Source organism: Pan paniscus, chromosome 16 (assembly GCF_029289425.2).
Source record: "Pan paniscus chromosome 16, NHGRI_mPanPan1-v2.0_pri, whole genome shotgun sequence".
NCBI classification, from domain to species: Eukaryota; Metazoa; Chordata; class Mammalia; order Primates; family Hominidae; genus Pan; species Pan paniscus.
The window spans coordinates 65,188,976-65,213,936 of NC_073265.2; the positions used below are offsets into that span (position 1 = coordinate 65,188,976).

Below are 24,961 nucleotides of genomic sequence, written 5' to 3' on the forward strand. Positions count from 1 at the left end.
TATTAATCTAGCTATGAGTTTATTAATTTTTATATAATCTTTTCAAGGTATCCATTTCCAAATATTAGGAGTTTTTCTAGACATCTTGTTAGTTATTTCTGCTATAATTTTATCATGGTAAGAGAACGTACTCCAAGGCAGGGGTTAGAAAAATGTTTTCTGTGAAAGGAAAGGGCCAAATAGCAAATATTTTAGGCTTTGCGGGCCATACAGTCTCTGTTGCAGCTACTCAACTTTATTGTGTGAAAGCAGGCATTGACGATATGTAAATGAATGAGTGTGGCTTTGTTCCTATAGAATTTTAATTATAAACACTGAAATTTGAATTTTATATACATTTTCTATGTCAAAATATTTTTTAAAAATACTTACAAATGTAAAACTATCACTAACATCATACAAAAACAGGCGACGGGCAAGATTTAGCCCATGGGTCATAGTTTGCTCATCTTTGCCCTATAAATTTTCAATGATAAAATTTATTGAGACTTTTTTATAGCCCAATCTCTGTCCTGGTGAACATAACGTGTACATTTAATGGAATGTATAGAGTTTTGGAGGATAGGTTTTTCTATCATCTATTAGGTTGAGGTGGTTGACAGTGGTTCTTCATTCACTGTGTCCTTAGTGAATTTTTTTTTTTTTTTTGGTCTAATTGGTCTATGAACTACTGAGAGAGGGATGTTAAAATCTCCAATTAGTGGATTTATCTGTTTCTCCTTTTACCAAATGTTTCATGATTCTAAAGCTCTGTTATTAGGTACATATATGTACCATTTATGATTGCATGTCTTCCTGATGACTCCCTCCCCTCCCTGTCTCACTCTCTCTTTCAATACACAATCTGTCTTTAGGTGGCAAGTTTAGTTAGTTTACATTTAATAAAATTAATATGTTTGTATATTGGTCTACCATCCCACTGTTTCTCTTTGTTCCATTTGTTTTCTGAACCTTCCTTTTCTTGGTTAACTATTGTTTTTAGAATTTCATTCTCATTATCTATAAACCTTTTAGCCAACTCTGCATTACATTTTTAGTGGTTATTCTAGGCCTTACAGTACACATTCTGAACTGCACAGTCTACTTAGGGTTACTATTATATCACTTCACATACAATGCAGAAATTTTACAACTATATTGCTCCCTTTACTTCCCTTCCCTTTATGCCACAGTTGTCATGTGTATTGCATCTACAGTCCATATTATCCACAAAACAATGTCACTATTTTTGGTTTAGGTACTCATATGTACCTTACCTAAGTTGAGATTTAAGAGACAGTTTTATATTTACGCATATTTTTACTATTTCCAAAGTTCTTCATCCCTTTCTGTGGACTCAAGTTTCCATTTGGTATTATTTCCCCTCAGCTTGGAGACCTTCCTTTTGCATTTCTTCTAGTATAGGCTTGCCGGTAATAAATTATCTTAGTTTTTTCGTATCTGAAAATGTCTTTATATTGCCTTCATTTTTAAACAGCCTTATTGAGATTTATTATTTATATGATATAATTCACATACCGTACAATCTATCCATTTAAGGTATACAATTCAATGTTTTTAGTATATTCACAGGGTTGTGTAACCATCACCAAAATCTAATTTTAGAATGTTTTCATCTCCCCTGAAAGAAACACCACGTCCATGAGCAATCAATCGCCATTCCCCACCCCACCACTAATCTACTTTCTATCTCTATAAATTTGCCTATTCTGGACATCTAATATGTAAATATGTGTAATACATTTAAAATGTGTAACAGAATTACACATTTGGGGTTATTTTGCAAATGGCTTCTTTGACTTAGCATAATGTTTGTATGGGTGATCTATGTTGTAGTAATATATAACAGTACTTTATTTTTATTGATAAATATTCCATTGTGTATATATACTACATTTTATTTATACATTCATGAGTTGATGGACATTTTTTTTTTACCACTTTTTAGCTATTATGGGTAATGCTTTTATTATTGTCTTCATCCTTGAAGGATATTTTTGCAAGATACAAAGTTCTGGGTTCATAGTTTTTCCCTCTAAGCACTTTAAATATTTCCTTCCACTATCTTTTGGTCTCCATGATTTCTGACAAGAAATCAGTTGCCATTCATACTGCTATTTCCCCATATGTAATGTGTCACTTTCTCTGACTGCTTTCAAGATTTTCTCTTTATATTTTTTTCCTCCTGCCATTTGACTATGATGTGTCTAAGTTTGCTTGGTGTTTGTTGAGCTTAAACCTGAAATTTTGGCTTTCACTAAATTTGGAAAATTGGGGACCATCATTTCTTTAAATATTGTTTTTTTTTTTTCCTGCTGTGTTCTCTTTTCTCCTTCTGGGTTCCCAATTACAAGTATGTCAGTCATTTAACATCATTTGACAAGTCAGTGAGGATTCTGTAAAAAAAAAAAAAAAAATTCTGGCTGAGCACGAATTACATGTGTGGCTCACACCTGTAATCCCAGCAGTGGACAGATCACGAGGTCAGGAGTTCAAGACCAGCCTGGCCAGCACAGTGAAACCTCGACTCTATTAAAAATTCAAAAATTAGCCAGGCTGCATGCCTGTAGTCCCAGCTACAGCTACTCAGGAAGCTGAGGCAGGAGAATCACTGGAACCCAGGAGGCGGAGGTTGCAGTGAGCTGAGATCGTGCCACCGCACTCAGCCTGGGTGACAGAGTGAGACTCACTCTCAAAAAAAAAAAAATCTGTTTTTCATACAGATATTTTCAACAAAGCTTCAAGTACACCTACTCTTTCTTCTGTTTCCAATCCACTGTTAAGCCCACTCAGAAATTTTTTATTTCAGATGTTATTTTTTAATTCTAGAATTTCTATTTAATTATTTTTCCATATTTCTTATTTATCTGCTGGGGTTTCCCATTTACTCACTGATAATAAGCAAATTTTCTGTTATATCCTTGAGAATAAATCCTTAAGATTTAAAATTATTATCTGCTAATTGCAATATTTGGCTCATCTCAAGGTCTGACTCCACTGATTTTCTTTAGTCTTCAGTATGGACGACATTTTTCTATCTTCATATGTCTAGTCATTTTGAATTCTAACCCAGACCTTATGAGTGACATGTTGTAGATTCTAGATGGTTACATTCCTTTTTAGAGTACAAATATTTTGTTTTATTAGGATAATTTGGCTTAACTGAAACTCTAAACTCTATCTCTCCTACTGTTGCAACAAGTGAAATGTCTATTCACTTTTCTTAGCCTTACCTGGGCTATCTGGAGTCCTCTATGCATACAAATTCAAGGCCACCCAGATATTTGGGCATATAAAGCACATAAAGAACTCAGGCTCCCCCTCTGTGGCTCTCTTCAGGACATTCAATTTCCAGCTGTGGTGACTGCCTGCATGTTTCCATCCCATTTTACCACTATGTGTTGAATTGATTAGGGGCTGTCCTCAGGCAACAAGCCATAATAATGGGAAACTCACCCAGTGACATTCCCTTCTTCTAGGTGTCAACTACTTTTGTTTCTTCCTGCTTTTAGTCATTCTCCAGTGCCTTCAAATAGTGTTTATACTTGTGCAGAGTTTATTATTTGTAAAAAGGAGGTATATGCATATTTGATTATGAGCTACTCCAGCTGTACACAAAGCAAGTTGTTTTAATCAGAACTTATATTGATAATGCTCAAGCTTGAAAGTATCTTACAGAATTTAAAAATCTATGTGCTTTCTCTAAGACTGAAGTAGAAGAATGGTATATTAGCCGCAAGGATCATATTTCTGAAAGTCAGGGCCTAGTAGAAGACACTTAAAGAAAATAAGCAACACAACAATATATTGGTAATACACCTTGTCTTAGTCTATTTGCATTGCTGTAAAGGAATATCTGAGGCTGGGTAATTTATAAAGAAAAGAGAGGCTGGGCATGGTGGCTTATGCCTGTAATCCCAGAACTTTGGGAGGCCAAGGGAGGAGGATTGCTTGAGCCCAGTCTTGACAACATAGGAAGTTCAAGTCCAGTCTGGACAACATAGGAAGACTCTGTCTCTACAATAAATTTAAAAATTAGAGGGCATGGTGGCACGTGCCTCTAGTTCCAGCTACTCCCGAGGCTGAGGTGGGAGGATTGCTTGAACCAGGGAGGCAGAGGCTGCAGTAAGCCATGACCGCACCACTGCACTCCAGTCTGGGAGTCGTCTCACTCCAGAGTGAGACCCTGCCTCAAAAAAAGAAAGAAAGAAAGAAAGAAAGAAAAGCAGTTTATCTTGGCTCATGCTTCTGGAGGCTATACAGGAAGCATGGTGCCAGCATCTGCTTCTGGTGAGCCCTCAGGAAGTGTACAATCATGGCAGAAGGTGAGGGGGAGCCAGTGTATCACCTGGTGAGAGAGGGAGCAAGAGAAAAGGGGAAGACCACAGACTCTTTTAAACAATCAGATCTCACATTAGCTAATAGAGCAAGAACTCATTACCATGAGGAGGGCACCAAGCCATTCATAAGGGGTCCGCCCTCATGATCCAAACACCTCCCACTAGGCCGCCCCGCCTCAAACACTAGGGATCATACTTCAACATGAGATTTGGAGAGAGGATACATATCCAAACTATATCACACCTCAACTATATTTAGGTTGTGTATTAAGTACAAGTGGGAAACCGATGTGATGTCTAATACTTAGAGCTGAAGGAAATAAGATTATATAATGCAAATTGAATTATAAAGTCAATGGATCAGAGTAGAATAAAGCAAAGTTCCTTTAAATAATAGAGACTAGCTGAATATGCATTAACATATCTAAAGAAAGAGCTGTCAGTCTGAGGAGTTGGTTGGCAAGGGACACTCACAGAAAGGAGAGGCACAGAGGCAAACATCGGCAGTGCCTATCTAAGCACTGTTAAGTAGAGAGGGTATTGTAGCCAGAAGACTTCATGCATTACAGTTCTAAGTCAGATTATCTCTCTTGTGGAAATAAATGCATCAGACTAATTACAGGTAGACTTTCATATTATATAATTCTTGTTGTTTTCTTGTTTTCTCTATATCCATTAAAATATTCTGATTACAAATTTGGCTTCCCATACATGTCAGTCTACAGAGAAAAAGAATGCCTGGCTCACATCAACTCAAGCCTGTGTCAGTTATATATCATCATACATTAACAAATTGAAGTATCCAGCCTGGGCAACATAACGAGGCCACGTCTCAATAAATAAATAAGAATGCTTACTTTAGACACTAGCTCTGTAAGCCTAATCAATGTGTATCTGCTGTGAGAGATGAGATCCCTCACAATGTACTTCATTTAACTCTTAACAATCTACACTGAGGGGAGACCTCAGATTGTGATAATACCATGGTCACACAGTACTCATTGGGGCTATTTATTCCCTAGATATACCAACTTCATTGAGTAGTATGAATCTTTTAACTACAAGAGTTTGAAGCTCAGTTATTCACATTATTAAACAAATGAGCCTTGCTTTTTAATAGAGCATGTGTGTTTAGCTATAGAAGACAGTGAAATAAAGAGATACAAAAGAACACACTTTTGAAAGGTCAGGAAACTAGATAATAGTTCCTGACATAAAATTTCTTAGAGTAGCAAAGAAGAGATTTGGTCACAAAATTGGAAAAAGTGCCAAATTTCTATTTATAACCATTTATTTTTATAGCAACTAGTGACTTGCTTAGATCATTCATCTACATAATGATAGTACTAGATCCCAACATTATATTTATTATTACTACATTTGTTTATAGTCTTGGTAGGAATCAGATGAAATGGCTGTGTCAGAATATGAAAATAAATTTGATTCTAGATCAAACCTTGAATGTTTTCAGTGAAATGTATTATAGGAATTATATCATAAAGATCTACAAATATCCATATTACACATCACTACTTGATGGCCAGAATTAGCTCTATATTTGGAATTCTCTTCTAACACATATTGGTTGAGAAACTTTGTAAAAAGGATAAGGTAGGTGTCAATGAGAGAAAAATTATTTTAATAGTATTTTTAAGGCTTTTTTTCATGATCTTCTCCCCATTTGAGACTTTTCCCACTATAATACTTAGTAGACTAAGAAAAGCTTGAGATTTCCAGAGAGCTGATGTTATACATTTAATGAGAGAAAAAAATATGTAAACTAAATAAGGGCAAAAATCATTTCAGTAACATTTCTGTACAAAATTACAAATAACTTTTTACGAGATAATTCATCTAATTTTCTCTGAGAAAATTTTTATTTTTTGATACTAATTCAACTCCATTAATATTTAAAAATCTGTATTGCAAAGATATATATTGCAAAGATATTCTTCATAGAATTTCATCTCATCATCTTCTTACCCTTCTTTGCTTGGTATTAAATACCCCTATTTTTTAGTGATTGAAATTTCCAAATCCTTTTCCATCTTGGTTTTTCTCAAAAATTCACTGGAGAAACATTTTTGAGTAGTTTATTAAATTCTATGATATATACTAGATGTAGAAAATTCAAAGACAAGAGAATTATTCAGTCCCAAGGGGCTTAGATTCTATTAGAGAACAACAGACACATAAACACTAAGTACAGTAGAGAGAGATATAAGATAGAAATACGTCTGGGTACAGTGTGAGCATATAATAGTCAACAAAGTTAATACTAGCTGCCTTTAAATGCAAACTTACAAATACTGGTGACTTCATACAATGAAAGTTTAATCCTTGCTCACACTACTGTCTAATGCCCAATGCCAGTCAGGCAGCCCTTCTCCATCTCTTGGCCCTGACACCTGGAGAACATGGCCTCCAAGGTCACTAAAGCAGGAAAAATGAGAGCTGGAGTTTTGCAGGAGTTGGTTTTTCAGGGCCAGACTTGTGACTGGCTTGCATCCCTTTTGCCCATACTCTACCGTCCAGAACCCAATCACATAGACCCAGTCTAACTGTATGTGAGGCTCAAACACAGAGGACCACATAGTTATTGGACACTAACAGCCTCTGCCACAGGGCTGAATGGCTAATTCTACCCAGAAAAGCTTCATAAAAGATACAAAGTTTGACTTGGGTTTCAGATCACTCTGCTTTATCAAATTCTATCCTACATAATGAGAAACCCAAGAGAATTAACAGAAAAATTATTATAATGATAACAGAAGTCAACAAAGTAGTGGGGCATTCATTCACTCAACAGATACTTACCGAAAACCTACTCTATGCTTGTTCTAGATGCACGGAAAATCTCAGTGAACAAAAAATAAAAATTTCTTTCCCTGTGGGACTTACATTCTAGCTTGGGGAGATACAATGTAAAGTAAATTATATAGTATGTTGGTAGATGGTAAGAGAGGAAGAGAGGGAATAGGCGAAGAATGGGTTTTACTTTTTAAAAAGTGGTCTAGGAGGCATCATTGAAAGATTGATAGTGAAGACTAAAAGGAAGAGGGGGAGTTAGCCATGAGGATATTGGGGGAGAAAGCATTCAACACAGGACAGAAAGGCCAGGCCAACACCTTAAGTCTGGAACTTTCCTGGCATCAGGGAACATCAAAGAGGCTAATTTGGCTGCAGTAGATTGAGCAATTAGATAGTTGCAGGACATGAGGTGAGAACAATAATAGGGGCCATATCATTAAGGTTTTATAGGCCACTGGCTTTTATCTGAGTGAGACAGAGAGTCACTGAAGGGTTTTAAGCATAGAAATAACATATTTATTAAATTTACATATGGAAACAGATTTACCCCAGTAACAAAAAATCAAATCTATGGGAAAAAATTCAGAAATATGCAAAACATATATAATGTTAAAAACACTCTTGAAGTACAGAAAAGGATTTGAACTAATGGGAAGACATATCAATCCTGGATAAGAAGATTCAGCATCATAAAGAAACTTTCCTAAAGGGAATTTATCAATTTAATTTTTTAAATTCATATTCTTCTGGACTGATTCTAAAGTTCATATGGAAAAATTAAAAAGCAAGGACAGCCAGGGTGCAAGGGAGTGCTGCAAAAACTAGACTTACCACATATTAAACTCACTATAAACATTCAACAATTAGAAGAGATTGCTGTGGGCATAAGAATAAATGGACACACCAAAGGAAAACGGAGTCCAGTAAGAATTAATACATATAGAGTTTCACATATAACAAAGTTGGCATCTCAAATCGGCAGGGGAATTCATTCATTTAATAAATATTTATTGAGTACTTACTATGTTTCAGGTACTGTTCTAGCAGTAAACATATAGATAAAAATTTCTGCCCTCACAGGGCTGACATTATAATGGGAATTATGATCTATAAACTGATAATGTTGGGAAGACTGGGTAGGTGCTATGTATCCCCTCTAAAAATTCATGATGAAACATAATCTCCATTGTGCTGGCATAAGGAGTTGGGGCTTTCTTCACCCTCATGAATGGACTAGTTCCTTATAAAAAGGCTAAAGGAAACTAGTTTAGGCCTTTTTATGCTCTTCTACTCTCTGCCATGTGAGGACATAGTGTTCGGCCCTTTTTTGCTCTTCTGCCCTCTGCTATGTGAGGACACAGCATTTTCCCCTTCTGCTATGTGAGCTTGCAACAAGAAGGCCCTCACCACACACCAAAAGCTGGTGCCTTGATCTTTGGCTTCCCAGCCTTCAGAACTGTCAGAAATAAATTTCTACTGTCTATAAATTATCCAGTCTCAAGTATTGTTACAGCAGCAGAAACAGACTAAGAGAGTAGCCATATTAAAAAAGATAAATCTGGATCTATATCTTAAACCATATACATAATCCAAATAGAGACTTGGCACAGTGGCTTATACCTATAATCCCAGCACTTTGGGAGGCCGAGATGGGAGGATCATTTGAAACCAGAAGTTCAAGACCAGTATGGGTAACATAGTAAGACCTAAAAATAAAAAAATTAGCTGGGCACACTGGCACACATCTGTAGTCCCAGCTACTCAGGAGGCCAGCCTGGAGTGCAGTAGCATGATCTCGGCTCACTGCAACCTCTGCCTCCCAGATTCAAGAGATTCTCCCACCTCAGTCTCCTGAGTAGCTGGGATTACAGGCGCCTGCCACCACGCCTGGCTAATTTTTATATTTTTAGTAGAAACGGGGTTTCACCATGTTGGCCAGGCTGGTCTGGAACTCCTGACCTCAGGTGATCCACCCACCTCGGCCTCCTAAAGTGTTGGGGTTACAGGCATGAGCCACCGCACCTGGCTGGAAAGTCTTTTTTAAAACTATGACTCGAACTTGACGGGCTTTTAAAAAAAATTGATAGATTTGACTGCAATAAAACCAGAAAACAACTGCATGGAAAACTAAATCCCATAAGCTAGGTAAAAGGAAAAATAAGCTATAAATAATTATCTATAATTGATATTATAGACAAAAGGCTAATCTTACTAATATAAAAGCAATATATAAACAAATACATTATCAAAAAGATTTTAATTAGTATTTAAACAACTGAACTATGCCCAGCTTTCCTCATAATTAGGAAAATAAAAATTAAAAGAACACTGAGATACTATGTTTGACATAGTAGTTTGACAATTCTGTTGCAAGGTTATAGAAAAACACGTACCCAAATATATTGGTGGGAGTTCAAAATAACATAATCTCTATGGATAGCAATTTGGCAACATATATTGAAGTTACAAATGCATTTCTCTTTAACCCAGCAATTTCACTTCCAGGACTTTATTTTACTGATATATAATTGTATAATTTCATACATGTGCAGATTTATGTGCAAGGTAAAAAATTAGCTGGGCACAGTGGTACACACTGTGTGTACTTCTGCATTGTGTGTACAATACTCATTAATAGAGGCTTGGCTAAATACATGATGGTATATTCACACAAACAGAATACCTTCTAGTTGTAAAAACGAATTGGGAAGCCATATATTAAAATGAGCAGATATCCAGGATATATTGTTAAGAAAAAAGAAATACAGGATAGTACATATAGCAATACTCCCCAACAGAAATAAAATGTCTAGTTTTAAATTTTTCTTAATTATTTTTATTTTTATCTTTTTTTAGAGACAGGGTTTTGCTCTGTTGCCCAGGCTGGAGTACAGTGGCATGATCATGTTCACTGCAGCACTGAAGTCCTGGACTCAAGCAATCCTCCCACTTTAGCCTCCTGAGTAGCTGGGACTGTCAGCACACGCCACCACACCTGGTATTTTTTTTTGTTTTGTTTTGTTTGGTAAAGATGAGGTCTTACTATGTTGTCCAGGCTGGTCTCAAACTCCTGGCCTCAAGCATTCCTCCCTCCTGCCTTGGCCTCCCAAAGTGCTGGGACTACAGGCGTGAGCTACCATGCCTGGCCCCAATTTTTGTAGCCACATTGAAAAAAACCGAAAAGGGTGAAATTATTTGTAGTAATATATTTTCACTTCAATATATCCAAAATATTATCATTTCAACATGTAATCAATATAAAAGTTATTGAGATAGTTCACTTTTTCATATTAAGTCTTCAAAATTTAAGGATTATTTGATACTCATTGCACATCTCCAGTTCTCAGTCACACTAGCCACATTTCAAGTGCTCAGTAGCCACACATGGCTCCTGGCTACCATATGGGACCACACAAGTATACAATGTTTGTTCTTTGCTTCATTTGACAAATACTTATTGAATGACTATTATATATTAAGAACTATTCTACTAAGAACGGGAGGTTAAAATACGCATTTGTATTTCCTTGAATTTGCAAAAAGAAGTACTGGAAGTTTAGATAAGGGCTTACTGCTTTCTTTTAGTACACAGGGAGGAAAAATGTTAACAGACACAGAAATGAGAGAAATATACATCAACGTATCTTTTGGTTTTGATCTTTGAAAAATGTGAACATATTATCTATTTTAAACTTGTAGGAGGAGCCTACAACAAACACATAACAAGTATCCTCCTCCAAGCCAGATTTTTGTCAGATTTTGAACCTGTATGCAACAAGGGGATACAAAGCTTAGCTCAAAAGCTCCAAAGTGCATAACTTTCAGAGTGGAGAAAACAAAGACTTAGCCACTCAATCAAAAGCTGGGTTGGGCCAGAAAGGATAAATGAAATCTCCCATATGAAAAAAGGAGCAAAGAACAGACAAAATAAGCAGAAAACAAGAAGAGAATAAAGTTAAACCCAGCTATTTCGAAAACTGTGTGAAATGCAAATGGACTTATCACTAAACATATTTGACAGCACAACAATAGTACCAAGGGAAAAAAGTGACTAAGGATTTAAACTGTTAGAAGATACTTGCATTGTTCAGGAAGAGTAAACGTACTAATTGAGGGTAGACTGTAATAAATTAAGAATGTATATTGTAATATCTAGGATAATTACTCAAAGAGTAATATAGAAAGGTATAACGAGATAATGAAGAAAATAAAGTGGGAACTTAAAAGATACTTAAATAGCCAATAAAAGGGCAGGAAAGAAGGAATGCTAGAGGAAAATGCTGGTCAACAAGCAAATGGGACAATGAGAAAATATCAGCAAGATGGTAGACTTAAACCTAGCCATATCAGTAAGTTCATTAAATGCAGATGGACTAAATTGACTAAATCATACAATTAAAAGAGACTATCGGATTGAATTTTTAAAAAACCTGTCTATATGTTTATTAAACACACACTTTAAAGATACAGATAGGTTAAAAGAGGATAGAAACAGATATACTGTGTAAAACACCAACAAATAGAAAGCAATATTAATAGCAGAGAGGTAGACATTACAGCAAGAAGTAATACTAAAGATAAAGCAGAACATTGTGTAATGATAAAAGGGTCAATTAAACAAGAGCACATCAGAAGTCTAAACTTATGTACATGTAATAATTAACATAGCTTCAAAATATATAAAGTAAAACTGGGGGAAGGAGAAGCAGGCAATCTACCATCATACTTGAAGATGTTAATATACATATCTCAGTAAGTGATAGAATAATGGGCAAAATATCAGTCTGGAAAGAGAATGTTTGGATAGCATTATTTACCAATGTGACTTAATTGAAATTTACAGAATGCTATACCAATCAATTGCTCCTTTTCAAATGTGCATGAAACATCAACCAAAATAGATTCCACGAAGGGCCATAAAGTAAGTCTCAACAAATTTCAAAGGAACAAAATTGTAAAGAGTATATTCTCTCACTATAATGGAATTAAACTTGAAACCAATAATAAAATATAACCAGAAAATCCACAAATGCTGAAAATTGAGCAATACACTTTCATAGAATTAACAGATCAAAGAAAACTTTCAAAGGATATTAGTAAACATTTGAATTAAACAAAATGAAAATATGACACATCAAAAATCGTGAGCTGCTATTAAATTAATTCTCAGAGGGAAATTTATAATTTTAAAACGTTATGTTAAAATAGATGAACATAAGATAATGACAACTGTTGAGTCGTCTACCAGAAAGAAAAAAGATTAAAGAAAGTGAACAGAGCCTAAGGGTCCCATGGGACACCATCAAATGGACCAACATACCTATTGTGAGAGTTCCAAAAAGAGAAAAAAGACAGGGATAGAAAGAATATTTAAAGAAATAATTGTTTAAAACTTCCCAAATTTGATGAAAGACATTAATATAAATATCCAAAAAGGTTGATGAACTCAAAGAGACCCATAATGAGACATGCTATAATCAAACTTGTAAAAGCCAAAGAGAGAATCCTGAAAGCAGCAAGAAAAGTGACTCCTCACAGAGAAGGGATCCTCAATGAGATTATCAACAGATTTCTCTGATCAAAACTATGCAAGCCAGAAGATAGTAGGCTGATAAACTCAAATGGCTAAATAAACAAACAAAACAACTGGAACCAAGAATCCAATATCCAACAAGCAGTCCTTCAAAACTAAGAGTTTTTAAGGCATTCCGAGATAAAAGCTGACAAAATTCATTATCACTTGACCTGTTCTGCAAGAAAAACTCAGGGAGTCCTACATGGTAAAATAAAGATATCCATAAAGATAAATACATGAACAATTTTAAAAGCTAGTATTATCATAAAAATAGTTTGTAACCCCATTTTTATCTTCTACATAATTTAAGAGATTAATGTATTGAGACGAATTCTTAGTTTATGTTTTGTGGCACACAATATATAAAAATATAATTTTGTAACAATACATGAAAGAAGTGGGGACAGAGCTACAAAGAAGCAGAGTTCTTATATGTGATTGAAGTTAAGCTGGTATAAATTCAAATTAGTGTTATAACTTTAAAAGGTTAAATTTAATCCCCATGGTAAACACAAAGAAAATAGTTATAGAATATACACAAAAGGAAATGAGAAAGGAATTTAAACATTTTACTACAGGCTGGGTGCAGTGACTCACACCTGTAATCCCAGCACTTTGGGGAGCTGAGGCAGGCAAATCACCTGAGGTCAGGAGTTCGAGACCAGCCTGACCAAAATGGAGAAATCTTGTCTCTACTAAAACTACAAAATTAGCCAGGCATGGTGGCCATGCCTGTAATCCCAGCTACTCAGGAGGCTGAGGCAGGAGAGTCGCTTGAACGCAGGAGGCAGAGGTTGCAGTGGGCCGAGATCACGCCATTGCACTCCAGCCTGGGCAACAAGAGCGAAACTCCGTCTCAAAAAAAAAAAAAAAATTTTTTTTTTACTATGAATAAATCAATTAAACACAAAAGACAGTAAAATAGAAAATAACAAAAAAGTGATAAGGCATATAGAAAATAAATAGCAAAATTACAAAAGCCCCTTCTTATCAGTAATTACTTTAAACGTAAATAGATTAAATTATCTAATAAAAGAGATTAGAAAAATGGACGAAAACACATGATGCAACTATATGCTGACTAGAGGCATTTTAGATCTAAAGGCACAAATACAGTTGACCCTTGAACGATATAGGGGTTAGAGGCACCAACCCGCATGCAGTCAAAAATCCACATGTAACTTTTGACTCCCTCAAAACTTAACTACTAATAGCCTTCTGTTGACTGGAAGCCTTACTAATAACATAAACAGTCAATTAACACATATTTTATATGTTGTATGTATTACTATATTCTTATAATAAAGCAAACTAGAGAAAAGAAAATGTTATTAAGAAACTCATAAGGGGGCTGGATGAAGTGGCTCATGCCTGTAATCCCAGCACCTTGGGAAGCTGAGGTGGGAGGATCACTTAAGGCCAGGAGTTTGATGCCAGGAGTTTGAGACCAGCCTAGTCAACATAACAAAACCCCATCCTCTGCAAAAAATAAATTGCCAAGTGCAGTGTTGTGTGCCTGTAGTCCCAGCTTCTTGGGAGGCTGAGGCAGGAGGATCACTTGAGCCCAGGAGTTTGAGGTTGCAGTGAACTATGATCAAGCCACTGCACTTCAGCCTGGGCAACACAGCAAGACCCTGTCTCTTAAAAAAAAAAAAAAGGGCCAGGTGCAATGACTCACACCTGTAATCTCAGCACTTTGGGAAGCCGAGGTGGGTGGATCACCTGAGGTCAGGAGTTCAAGACCAGCCTGGCTAAAATGGCGAAACCCCGCCTGTACTAAAAACACAAAATTTAGCTGGGTGTCGTGGCACACACCTGTAATCTCAGCTACTCAGGAGGCTGAGAGGCAGGAGAATCACTTGAACCTGGGGGGCAGAGGTTACAGTGAGCCGAGATCGCCCTACTGCACTCCAGCCAGTGAGACTCTGTCTCAGAAAAAAAAAAAAAAAAAGGAAAGAAAAGAGAATTGTAAGGAAGAGAAAATATACCTCTTACTATTCATTAAGTGGAAGTAGATCATCATAAAGGTCTTCATTGTTGTCATTTTCATTTTCGTGTAGAGTAGACTGAGGAGGAGGAGAAAGAGGAGGAGTTGGCAGGCAACATAACACAAAGTATATCTAACGTAAATAGTGAATGGTTCTAGTTAGAATGCAGACCAAGGAAGAAATGGCCACAAAGGTAGTTTGAGGGCCAAATGGTAGAAGGCTGAAAGAGCTAGGCTAAAAAGTAAGGTATTATTTCATGAGTGGTAGATGGATAGGTGTGAGGGCTGTCACTGAAGGTTTTTTTTTGTTTTAGCTGGACAGATGATGAGAATTAGGCTCCGGGAAAATTGGTTAGGGACTATTTCTATAGACAAAGCAAGAAGTTAAGAAACTCTGAGCTAGTATATTGATAGTAAGAACAGAAAGGACTAGAGAGATGAGAGATACAGCAAAGGTAGAAATATGATTTGACAACTGGACAAGAGGGCAATAAAGAGTCAAATATAAGTCTGGGGTTTCTCTGACAAGATGGTTGAGATGTCATAATAGAAACAGGAAATACAGAAAACAGTATGAAGTGGGATGGAAAATGAGCTTATCACTCTTAGCTATTGCTATTACAGCCTACAGGGCTACATTAGAGGTGTGCTCCTAAGATAATTGGAAAACAATTATTTTTATAAAATATGATTTTAAATATATCTGCCATTCAATGTTACTGAACCTGCAGTCACTTTTTTTTTTAATCCTTTTTTCTCAGTCGCCCTTTTGGCCCCTACCCCACTCCCCTACTTCACTTCCTTCCAGAGTGTTTAGCAACTCCAGAATACACATTCACGTTGCAAAGAGGGTGCCAAGCCACAGAACCTCCTGCTGTTGTGCAATGTGGTGACCTTGCTATCCATCATGAACCCATGTGGCATGGTTTCAGCTACTCCCTAATTACTACTTTTACATTCTGATATTAGGAAGAAACTATACACATTTTTACACCTGGTGTGGGTTGCCAGCAAACTTGGCCATTCTCTATCATTGGTAACTTTTTGAAAATACACTAAAAACGCATCTATCCAATGTACAAAAGCAGGATGACAACCTAGGTTTCTTTCCATTTTAATGAATCTCCAAATTCCAGCATTCTTAGTTCTTTCTTTCAACTTATTCAGTGAGGTATAACAGATAGCTAGTATACAGATAGATATTAAGTGCATAGCTTGACGGACCAAGTACTCTGTCTGCAATGCCATTAAATCGGATATAAATATAAAAGGATAGGAAAACACCTATAGGTTACAGAAGAAATCATAATGAAAAAATGTTTAAACCTAAAACTGAACAACAAACTATAAAATTTTTAGGATAAAACAAATGTATTTGAAAATTTTTAACATTAAATACTGCCTATTAGAAAATAAGGCTAAACGTCATTGAGTCGAAGAATAAAGTTAAGGAATCATGCTACCTGATTTTGTTCATTATAAAGCTACGTTTATCAAGACTGGTATTGGTGAAAAGACAGGAAACATAGATCAACAGAAAAGAATAGTCCAGAAATAGACCTGCACATAAATGATCAATTGATTTTTGACAAAGGGGCAAAGGCAATTCAATGGAGAAAGGATAGTCTTTATACCCATGCAGCCATCATCAAGATCAAGACACAAAATGTTAGTATATTTAAATTATTAAACGCACTTTTTTTTTTTTTTTTTTTGAGATGGAGTCTCGCTCTGTCGCCCAAGCTGGAGTGCAGTGGCGCGATCTTGGCTCACTGCAAGCTCCACCTCCCAGGTTCATGCCATTCTCCTGCCTCAGCCTCCCGAGTAGCTGGGACTACAGGCGCCCACCATCATGCCCAGCTAATTTTTTGTATTTTTAATAGAGATGGGGTTTCACCGTGTTAGCCAGGATGGTCTCGATCTCCTGACCCCGTGATCCGCCCACCTCGGCCTCCCAAAGTGCTGGGATTACAGGTGTGAGCCACCGCGCCCAACCTAAATGTACTTCTTCTGATAAGCATTCTTGTTTTATTTTAAACATTCTACGTGCCATATCACCTTAGAAAGAATCCAGTATGAATATATTATAAAGTTAAGTGAAACTTGTGAGTTGTATTCAAAGGTGACACCTTTCTTCTTCCCAGCTATATGACCTTTGGCATGTCACTTAATTTATCATTTTCCCCTTTTTTAAAAAATTATTTTCTAAGGTCTCCCCTGCCTCCTTTCTCTAAGGTGTTTCTGAGAATTAAGTGTTGAGCACAGTCAGCAACAAAATTTGGGGGGATTATCTATGGAAATGTTCTATATCTAGATGTGATGGTGGTGGTGATTTCACAGGTACAAACACTTGTCAAAATTAATCCATTTTGCACTTTAAATGAATGCAGTTTATCATACATAAATTATATCGCAGTAAATCGATTAAAAAAGAAGAGTATACTGCTGAGGCACATCATGAGTGTTAAGTAATTGTTAATTTGTTCCTCCATTCCCTTCCCTTTTCATATTCACTAGAGAAGAAAAACACCTGGGCACTATTCCCCATATGAGAAGCCCTAAAAACTTCTTGAGATAATTGTGAGGTTATTTATCTCTGCCTCCTCTCCTCCATACTACATCCCAGTATCTTTAACTTTTCCTGTGGATTTTACTTTTCTATCCTTTTATGTAGCTAGATCTTAAATCTAGATTCTATACTTCTCATTTCAGTTAAAGAACAAGAAAGAGTAATTCACATGTTACAAAATATCTTTAGATCTTGGGTGTTAGCTCCACAGTATAGGGCAGTACTATGATGTTAACTCATATACTAAAAGACGTTTATTATATACATTTAAATCCTATTCAACCAAACTCATAGGAATCAGGCTACAGAAGTACTATTTTGAAGTTTTTTATGGGTCACTGGCTGTATCTGTACTCCCACAGTGAATTATATTATTTTAAAACAATAGTGGCTAAGATACCCTTCTTTTTTATTTGCTACCACCATTAGAAAAACTTAACCCTTCTTTTGCTTTTTAACATATAAAGTATAAGTTTTGGTGCCAACTCAGTTATCATGTGTTTATGTATTAAAAACTCTAAATAAAATATATCATATTAGGTTTTTTTGATTAGCAAATTCCCTAGCTGTTTTGCCAGTAATACTAAGCATAGACTGCCTTCCTTAAATTGCTAAAATCAAAGAGTTCACTAAAAGGGATTATTTTTTTAAAATGTGTCTAGGCTAGGAACTACCATTAGCAATTTTCAGAATAAACACCTTGATTAGTGAGATTTTTATGTGCTATTTTATTTTGTTTTTGTTTTGTTTTAAAAGGATAATTTTCCCTAAATAAATATGAAGAATATGCCTCACATCTTTTCATCTTACACTTTTTGTTTACTTTTTATCACTTCTCAAAGAAGTTAGTAGACAATAAAAAATAAAGTTAACATCTCCCCCTAGTCCATTTCACTCACCTACAAAATGGGCTGGGAATAGTAGGTATCACATAACAAAGCCCCCCATTCAGGCAAAACGACTTGTGACTGGGACCACAGGGCTCTTCGTGATCTAAAACACATACATATATAAAATAGAGAAAAGCAAATTAAAGTTTTCCTAATGCAACAAGGAATAGGAATAACTATCTTAAACTGAAGTAGCAATTCTGAAAATCAGAATGAAGAATTTTTTTTCTCAAAATGAAAGATTTAATTCTATTCCTTATTTGACAGACTGGGACTTCTATGTCTTTGAGAGAAAAATTATGTCCTAAAGATATGGCCATTAACTATAATGGGTTTAGACACTATATAACAGAAATAAGGAATATCTATATTAGTTAGATTAAAAGGAGGTGATTAGCATCTTAGAACAAAGAGGGCCTTTCTCACTTACTACAGAGATTTGGCAGTATTACCTAGCGTTTCCCTGTCCCAAGAATTTATTTAAATTCTTGTTTTCCCTATTAGGTCTCAAATACATTAATATCTGAAATTGCAGCTGGTAAAGGATTTAGATAATTAACTTTTTATTTCCAAAGTTAACTTTAAATGTTCCTATATGACAATCTAAATGTCAGAAACCAAAAATAATCTTATAAGGTGTTGATTTGCAAAGTGTTTTAGGTAATAGCTACTAACCATAAGGCATATCTAAAGTTGCAAAGAAAAATTAAAAAGCTAAGTCATAGCTTGATATACAGCCAAATCTTTCAGAATATTAAGAAAATAAACCTCTACTTCTCTCTGGCTTCTTTTCTCTCTTTCCTCTTTCTTCAGCCTCATCTTCCTTCTTTATGACCTTTCCTTTATCTATCTTTCTCTCTCTGCCTTCCCTTTCTCCCTTGGTACCTCTCCTTCCTTCTAGCCTCACCCCCAAGACCTTTTATAAAAAATCCCTGTCCACCAAAGCCATTGCATAGAAAAAATTAGAATAACAGAAGGATTCATTGAGTCATTATACTAGTAATTTATGAAGAGAAAATTGGTGAATATCTTATCTTCCAGCCTTAAAGGGGAAATTACATTGCTTTAAACTTGTACATTGTTAGTTCCTAATTGTTTCTGTCTAGGAAATGACCCAGAATCATCTAATCAGAATAAGAAAATGGCATTACTCTCCCACTGGGACTCCAATTTGACATTAAAATTAGTATATTAATTTTAAAAATTATCTAGCATTTATGTGCCACTAAGATATCAATACTTGCTAAGATATAATTGCTATGAGTCAGATATCTCCACAATCAGAATTTCAAATTTTAAAACTTTTGTTCTACTTTAGAATTAAGAAAATCCTGTTTCAGCATCACATTATAGCCCTAAGAGTATAAAAATGTAAAGAGGAAATCAGAACTACAGAGAACTGGTGAAAAAGAAAGTAAAATCAACCAAAATGAATGCTTTAAGATTTTTTTCCTTTTTACACAATGCCATGCTTCTTCGTAATCAAACAACTTTCAACAAGATTATAAAATTTTTCAGGAATAATTTGGCTAAAAAATAAAATTAACATTACATCAGCATCAAAGGCGTCATCATATATGGTTTTCCACTGAGGGTGGAATGTAACTTTATCACAGCTAAGATTAGTGTCCTTGTTTTAACTGGATTATAGTCAGACATATCTCAACACTTGGCATTTATTTTATCAATAAAGAAAACTCATCTAACCTGAATCACTATTTCTGAATCTACTTTTATTCTGACTTCTATTTCCTTATTATTTGAGCTGATTTCAGATATAGGACAAGCTAGAATTTATCAGGTTATAAAACCAATAAAACACATATATCTAAAATAAAATAGCTTTATGTCATAAAGGAAGGTCTCTCAAAACCAAATATTTCATATTTGAAATATTAATTTCATATTCACATCTCTTCCAATGATGTTGGAAGGGAATAATACAGCCTTGTGTTAATATACATTTTTGATTGTTGTTCTATTGCTATGGACACATATTGACAAAAACATATAAATATATGAGAAATTACCTGTTGGCATCTTAATTTGTAAATAGTTTCATTCTTGGTCAAGAGAGTAGGGTTGAAAAACAGTACCTAAAACGGTTTAAAAAATAATAATTCAGGGAAAATAGTCTTCTTTTAAGGGCATTATAAAATGTCAAATATTCTAATAGCAATATTCTTAAATGTTGAAAATAAAATAATAAAGACATTTATATACTAGGGACAAATTTTAGTTACAGCATTTTTAGATACCTATTGCATTTCAGTAAAAAATATGAACAAAACTAAAAGATCAATAACGTACTTAATATAAATCATTGCCTAAATAATGTAATTTAATCTTAAATATCTCTCTGCAGAAAAGTCTAATAAGGCTTTTTTTTCGTAAACATTGTTAACATAGTAGAGTACTACATGGAATTTTACATGAACGATGAGACAGTAAGTAAAACTGAATGAACTGAACCTTTAAAACTTTTATAAAAGCACTTTTAAGTTTACCATAGATTGCACATTACATTTACCAATCTATGCAAACCTTTCTTCTAAAAAATGTCCAGGGCTGATAGGTGCAGCAAACCACCATGGCACACATGTTATAAATACACTATGTAACAAACCTGCACGTCCTGCACATCTATCCCAGAACTTAAATTTAAAAAAGAAAAAAGAAAATGTTAACCACACACACACACAAAAATGTCTGGCATCTGGCAAAGCAATGTAGCTAATAAGACATTCTTACATATGAAGTTTCCTGCTATAACAGAAACAAAAGAATTCAAACATATATTTGAAGAGGTGAAGCATTTATACTTACATTATGATTACAAGCTCCCAGTTCTGTTCTATAAAGAACACTTCTGACCTAAACAGAAAGACTCTAACAGAAATCTCAATCTACTAACACAGTTGTAATACCAAGGTCTTCTCTCAAAGCCAACAGCTCTTTCTTAGACAAGCAGAGAGGCAGAGAAAGTGAGCAAGCAATCGAGAGAAACACACACGAGCGAGAACAGGCAGGAAGGAGAACATTAAATCTATTTGATTTTTAAAAAGCACTGACTCATACTGTTTTTTTTCCAAACAAACAGGACTTACCCTCAATAAAAACTTACATTCACACAAAAAATAAATTTTGTTGGACATGCAGTGTTTCAAAAGTTTTTGAATACTGCAGACAACAGCAGCTGTGACTTGCATTTTATAACATGTCAAAAATCTGATTTATATGGCTGCAGTGTGCAGTGTGGGTGAGGTCACGCCAGACCAAGGTGTGCACAGAGGTCAGGCACTGGCCATGGGAGCCACCCCTTCAATTTACGTGTTCAGAGTTGCAAATGGAGCAGAATTTTATTTAGAAAAGGAGTTGAACTAAGCTGCACTTCCAAATTACTGTCCACGTTTTAAAGGTAAAAACCAAACCACATTCCTTAGACTCCTTACTTATCTTTGCTTGTCTGAATAATTCAAGACGTAGTGTAAGTTTGGGAGAAAAGAAATTTTAATGTGGAGCTAATAGATAAGTGTTTCACAAATTAAAAAAACATTTTTTTAAATTTATGTTTTATGAGGTTTGTGTTACCTTACAAGCCAGATAAAATTTATATAAATAATGACCTGAAGAACTTATAAAGCTAAAAGAAGGTAATAGCTATAATAAAACTTGTAACACCAAGTTCAATTTGAAATGAATAAAATCACTGAACTTGACTAATACCAATGACAGTGTAATGCCTGAATGCTATGGCAAAGTTGTTAAATATACAGTGAGGAAAGTTAAGTTTTAAAAATCATAAACAATTTTAAAATATTGACTAAAACTGTAATTTTGTTTAAATGAATATAGAGTTCTTCATCATATAATTATCTAAAGTATGCCAAACATTTAGATGGTTATCTTTTCTAAAACGACAATTCAGACATTATTACTTGACTGATGTAAAGCCCAAACTAACAAGTTTGTTTTGTTGTTTTAAGAAAATATTAAAATAAACTCAAAATCAAATACTCTAAAAACAATCTGTTCATTAGGAGAATGGTGTGAACCCGGGAGGCGGAGCTTGCAGTGAGCTGAGATTGCACCACTGCACTCCAGCCTGGGCAACAGAGTGAGACTCCGTCTCAAAAAAAAAAAATGTTCATTATTACATTTTTAAAATTATACTTTAAGTTCTGGGATACATGTGCAGAATATGCAGGTTTGTTACATAGGTATACAAGTGCCATGCTGGTTTCCTGCACCCATCAACCTGTCACTTACATTAGGTATTTCTCCTAATGTTATCCCTCCCTTAGCCCCCCACCCCGACAGGCCCTAGTGTGTGATGTTCTCCTCCCTGTGTCCATGTATTCTCATTGTTCAATTTCCACCTATGAGAACATGCGGTGTTTGGTTTTCTGTTCTTGTGTTAGTTTGCTGAGAATGATGGTTTCCAGCTTCATCCATGGCCCTGCAAAGGACATGAGCTCATCCTTTCTTATGGCTGCATAGTATTCCAAGGTATATATGTGCCACATTTTCTTTATCCAGTCTATCATTGAGGGGAATTTGGGTTGGTTCCAAGTCTTTGCTATTGTGAACAGTGCCGCAATAAACATATGTGTGCATGTGTCTTTATAGTAGCATGATTTATAATCCTTTGGGTATATACCCAGTAATTGGATTGCTGGGTCAAATGGTATTTCTAGTTCTAGATCCTTGGGGAATCACCACACTGTCTTCCACAATGGTTGAACTAATTTACACTCCCACCAATAGTGTAAAAGCATTCTTATTTCTTCACATCCTCTCCAGCACTGTTGTTTCCTGACTTTTTAATGATCGCCATTCTAACTGGCATGAGATGGTATCTCATTGTGCTTTTTGATTTGCATTTCTCTAATGACCAGTGATGATGAGCTTTTTTTCATACGTTTGTTGGCCACATAAATGTCTTATTTTGAAGAATGTCTGTTCATATCCTTCACTCACTTTTTGATGGGGTTGTTGTTTTTCTTGTAAATTTGTTTAAGTTCCTTGTAGATTCTGGATATTAGCCCTTTGTCAGATGAATAGATTGCAAAAATTTTCTCCCATTCTGTAGGTTGCCTGTTTACTCTGACGAGAGTTTCTTTTGCTGTGCAGAAGCTCTTTGGTTTAATTAGATCCCATTTGTCAGTTTTGGCTTTTGTTGCCATTGCTTTTGGTGTTTTAGTCACGAAGTCTTTGCCCATATCTGTGTCCTGAATGGTATTGCCTAGGTTTCTTTCTAGGGTTTTTATGGCTTTACGTTTTAGGTGTACGTCTTTAATCCATCTTGAATTAATTTTTATATGAGGTGTAAGGAAGGGGTCCAGTTTCAGTTTTCTGCATATGGCTATCCAATTTTCCCAATACCATTTATTAAATAGGAAATCCTTTCCCCATTGCTTGTTTTTGTCAGGTTTGTCAAAGATCAGATGGTTGTAGATGTGTGGAGTTATTTCTGAGGCCTCTGTTCTGTTCCATTGGTCTATATGTCTGTTTTGATACCAGTACCATGCTGTTTTGGTTACTGTAGTCTTGTAGTATAGTTTGAAGTCAGGTAGCGTGATGCCTCCAGCTTTGTTCCTTTTGGTTAGGATTGTCTTGGCTACACAGGCTCTTTTTTGGTTCCACATAAAGTTTAAAGTAGATTTTTCTAATTCTGTGAAGAAAGTCAATGGTAGCCTGATGGGGATAGCATTGAATCTCTAAATTACTTTGGGCAGTATGGCCATTTTCAAGATATTGATTCTTCCTATCCAGGAGCATGGAATGTTTTTCCATTTGTTTGTGTCCTCTCTTATTTCCCTGAGCAGTGGTTTGTAGTTCTCCTTGAAGAGGTCCTTCACATCCCTTGTGAGTTGTATTCCTAGGTATTTTATTCTCTTAGTAGCAGTTGTGAATGGGAGTTCACTCATGATTTGGCTCTCTTTGTCTGTTATTGGTGTATAGGAATGCTTGTGATTTTTGCATACTGATTTTGTATCCTGAGACTTTGCTGAAGTTGCTATCAGCTTAAGGAGTTTTGGGGCTGAGATGATGGGGTTTTCTAAATATACAATCATGTCATCTGCAAACCCAGAGACAATTTGACTTCCTCTCTTCCTATTTGAATACCCTTTATTTCTTTCTCTTGCCTGATTGCCCTGGCCAGAACTTCCAATACTATGTTGAATAGGAGTGGTGAGAGAGGGCATCCTTGTGTTGTGCTGGTTTTCAAAGGGAATGCTTCCAGCTTTTGCCCATTCAGTATGATATTGGCTGTGGGTTTGTCATAAATAGCTCGTATTATTTTTGACATGCATTCCATCGAGACCTAGTTTATTGTTTTTAGTTTTTAGCATAAAGGGGTATTGACTTTTATCAAAGGCCTTTTCTGCATCTATTGAGATACTCACGTGGTTTTTGTCATTGGTTCTGTTTATGTGATGGATTATGGGTATTGATTTCTGTATGTTGAATCATCCTTGCATTCCAGGGATGAAGCTGACTTGATCGTGGTGGATAAGCTTTTTGACATGCTGTTGGATTCAGTTTGCCAATATTTTACTGAATATTTTCACATCGATATTCATCAGGGATATTGGCCTGAAGTTTTGTTTTCTTGTTGTATCTCTGCCAGGCTTTGGTATCAGGATGATGCTGGCCTCATAAAATGAGTTAGGGAGGAGTCCCTCTTTTTCTATTGTTTGGAATAGTTTCAAAAGGAATGGTACCAGGTCCTCTTGGTACCTCTGGTGGAATTTGGCTGTGAATCTGTCTTGTCCTGGACTTTTT

General features: G+C 35.6%; 1 protein-coding gene across 6 annotated transcripts in view; it reads right to left on the reverse strand.

Annotated features, from left to right (window-relative positions):
• Positions 1–24,961, reverse strand: part of NRG4 (neuregulin 4) — a 123,504-nt gene that overhangs the window by 55,498 nt on the left and 43,045 nt on the right. For all 6 annotated transcript variants that reach the window (XM_034939196.3, XM_055098563.2, XM_055098562.2 and 3 more), the window contains exons 5-6: positions 20,203–20,268; positions 18,182–18,275 (exon numbers count right to left, since the gene is read on the reverse strand). In XM_034939196.3, coding sequence (XP_034795087.1) covers positions 18,182–18,275; positions 20,203–20,212 — 104 coding nt within the window. In that variant the 5' untranslated portion in view covers positions 20,213–20,268. The remainder of the gene's footprint in view (positions 1–18,181; positions 18,276–20,202; positions 20,269–24,961) is intronic.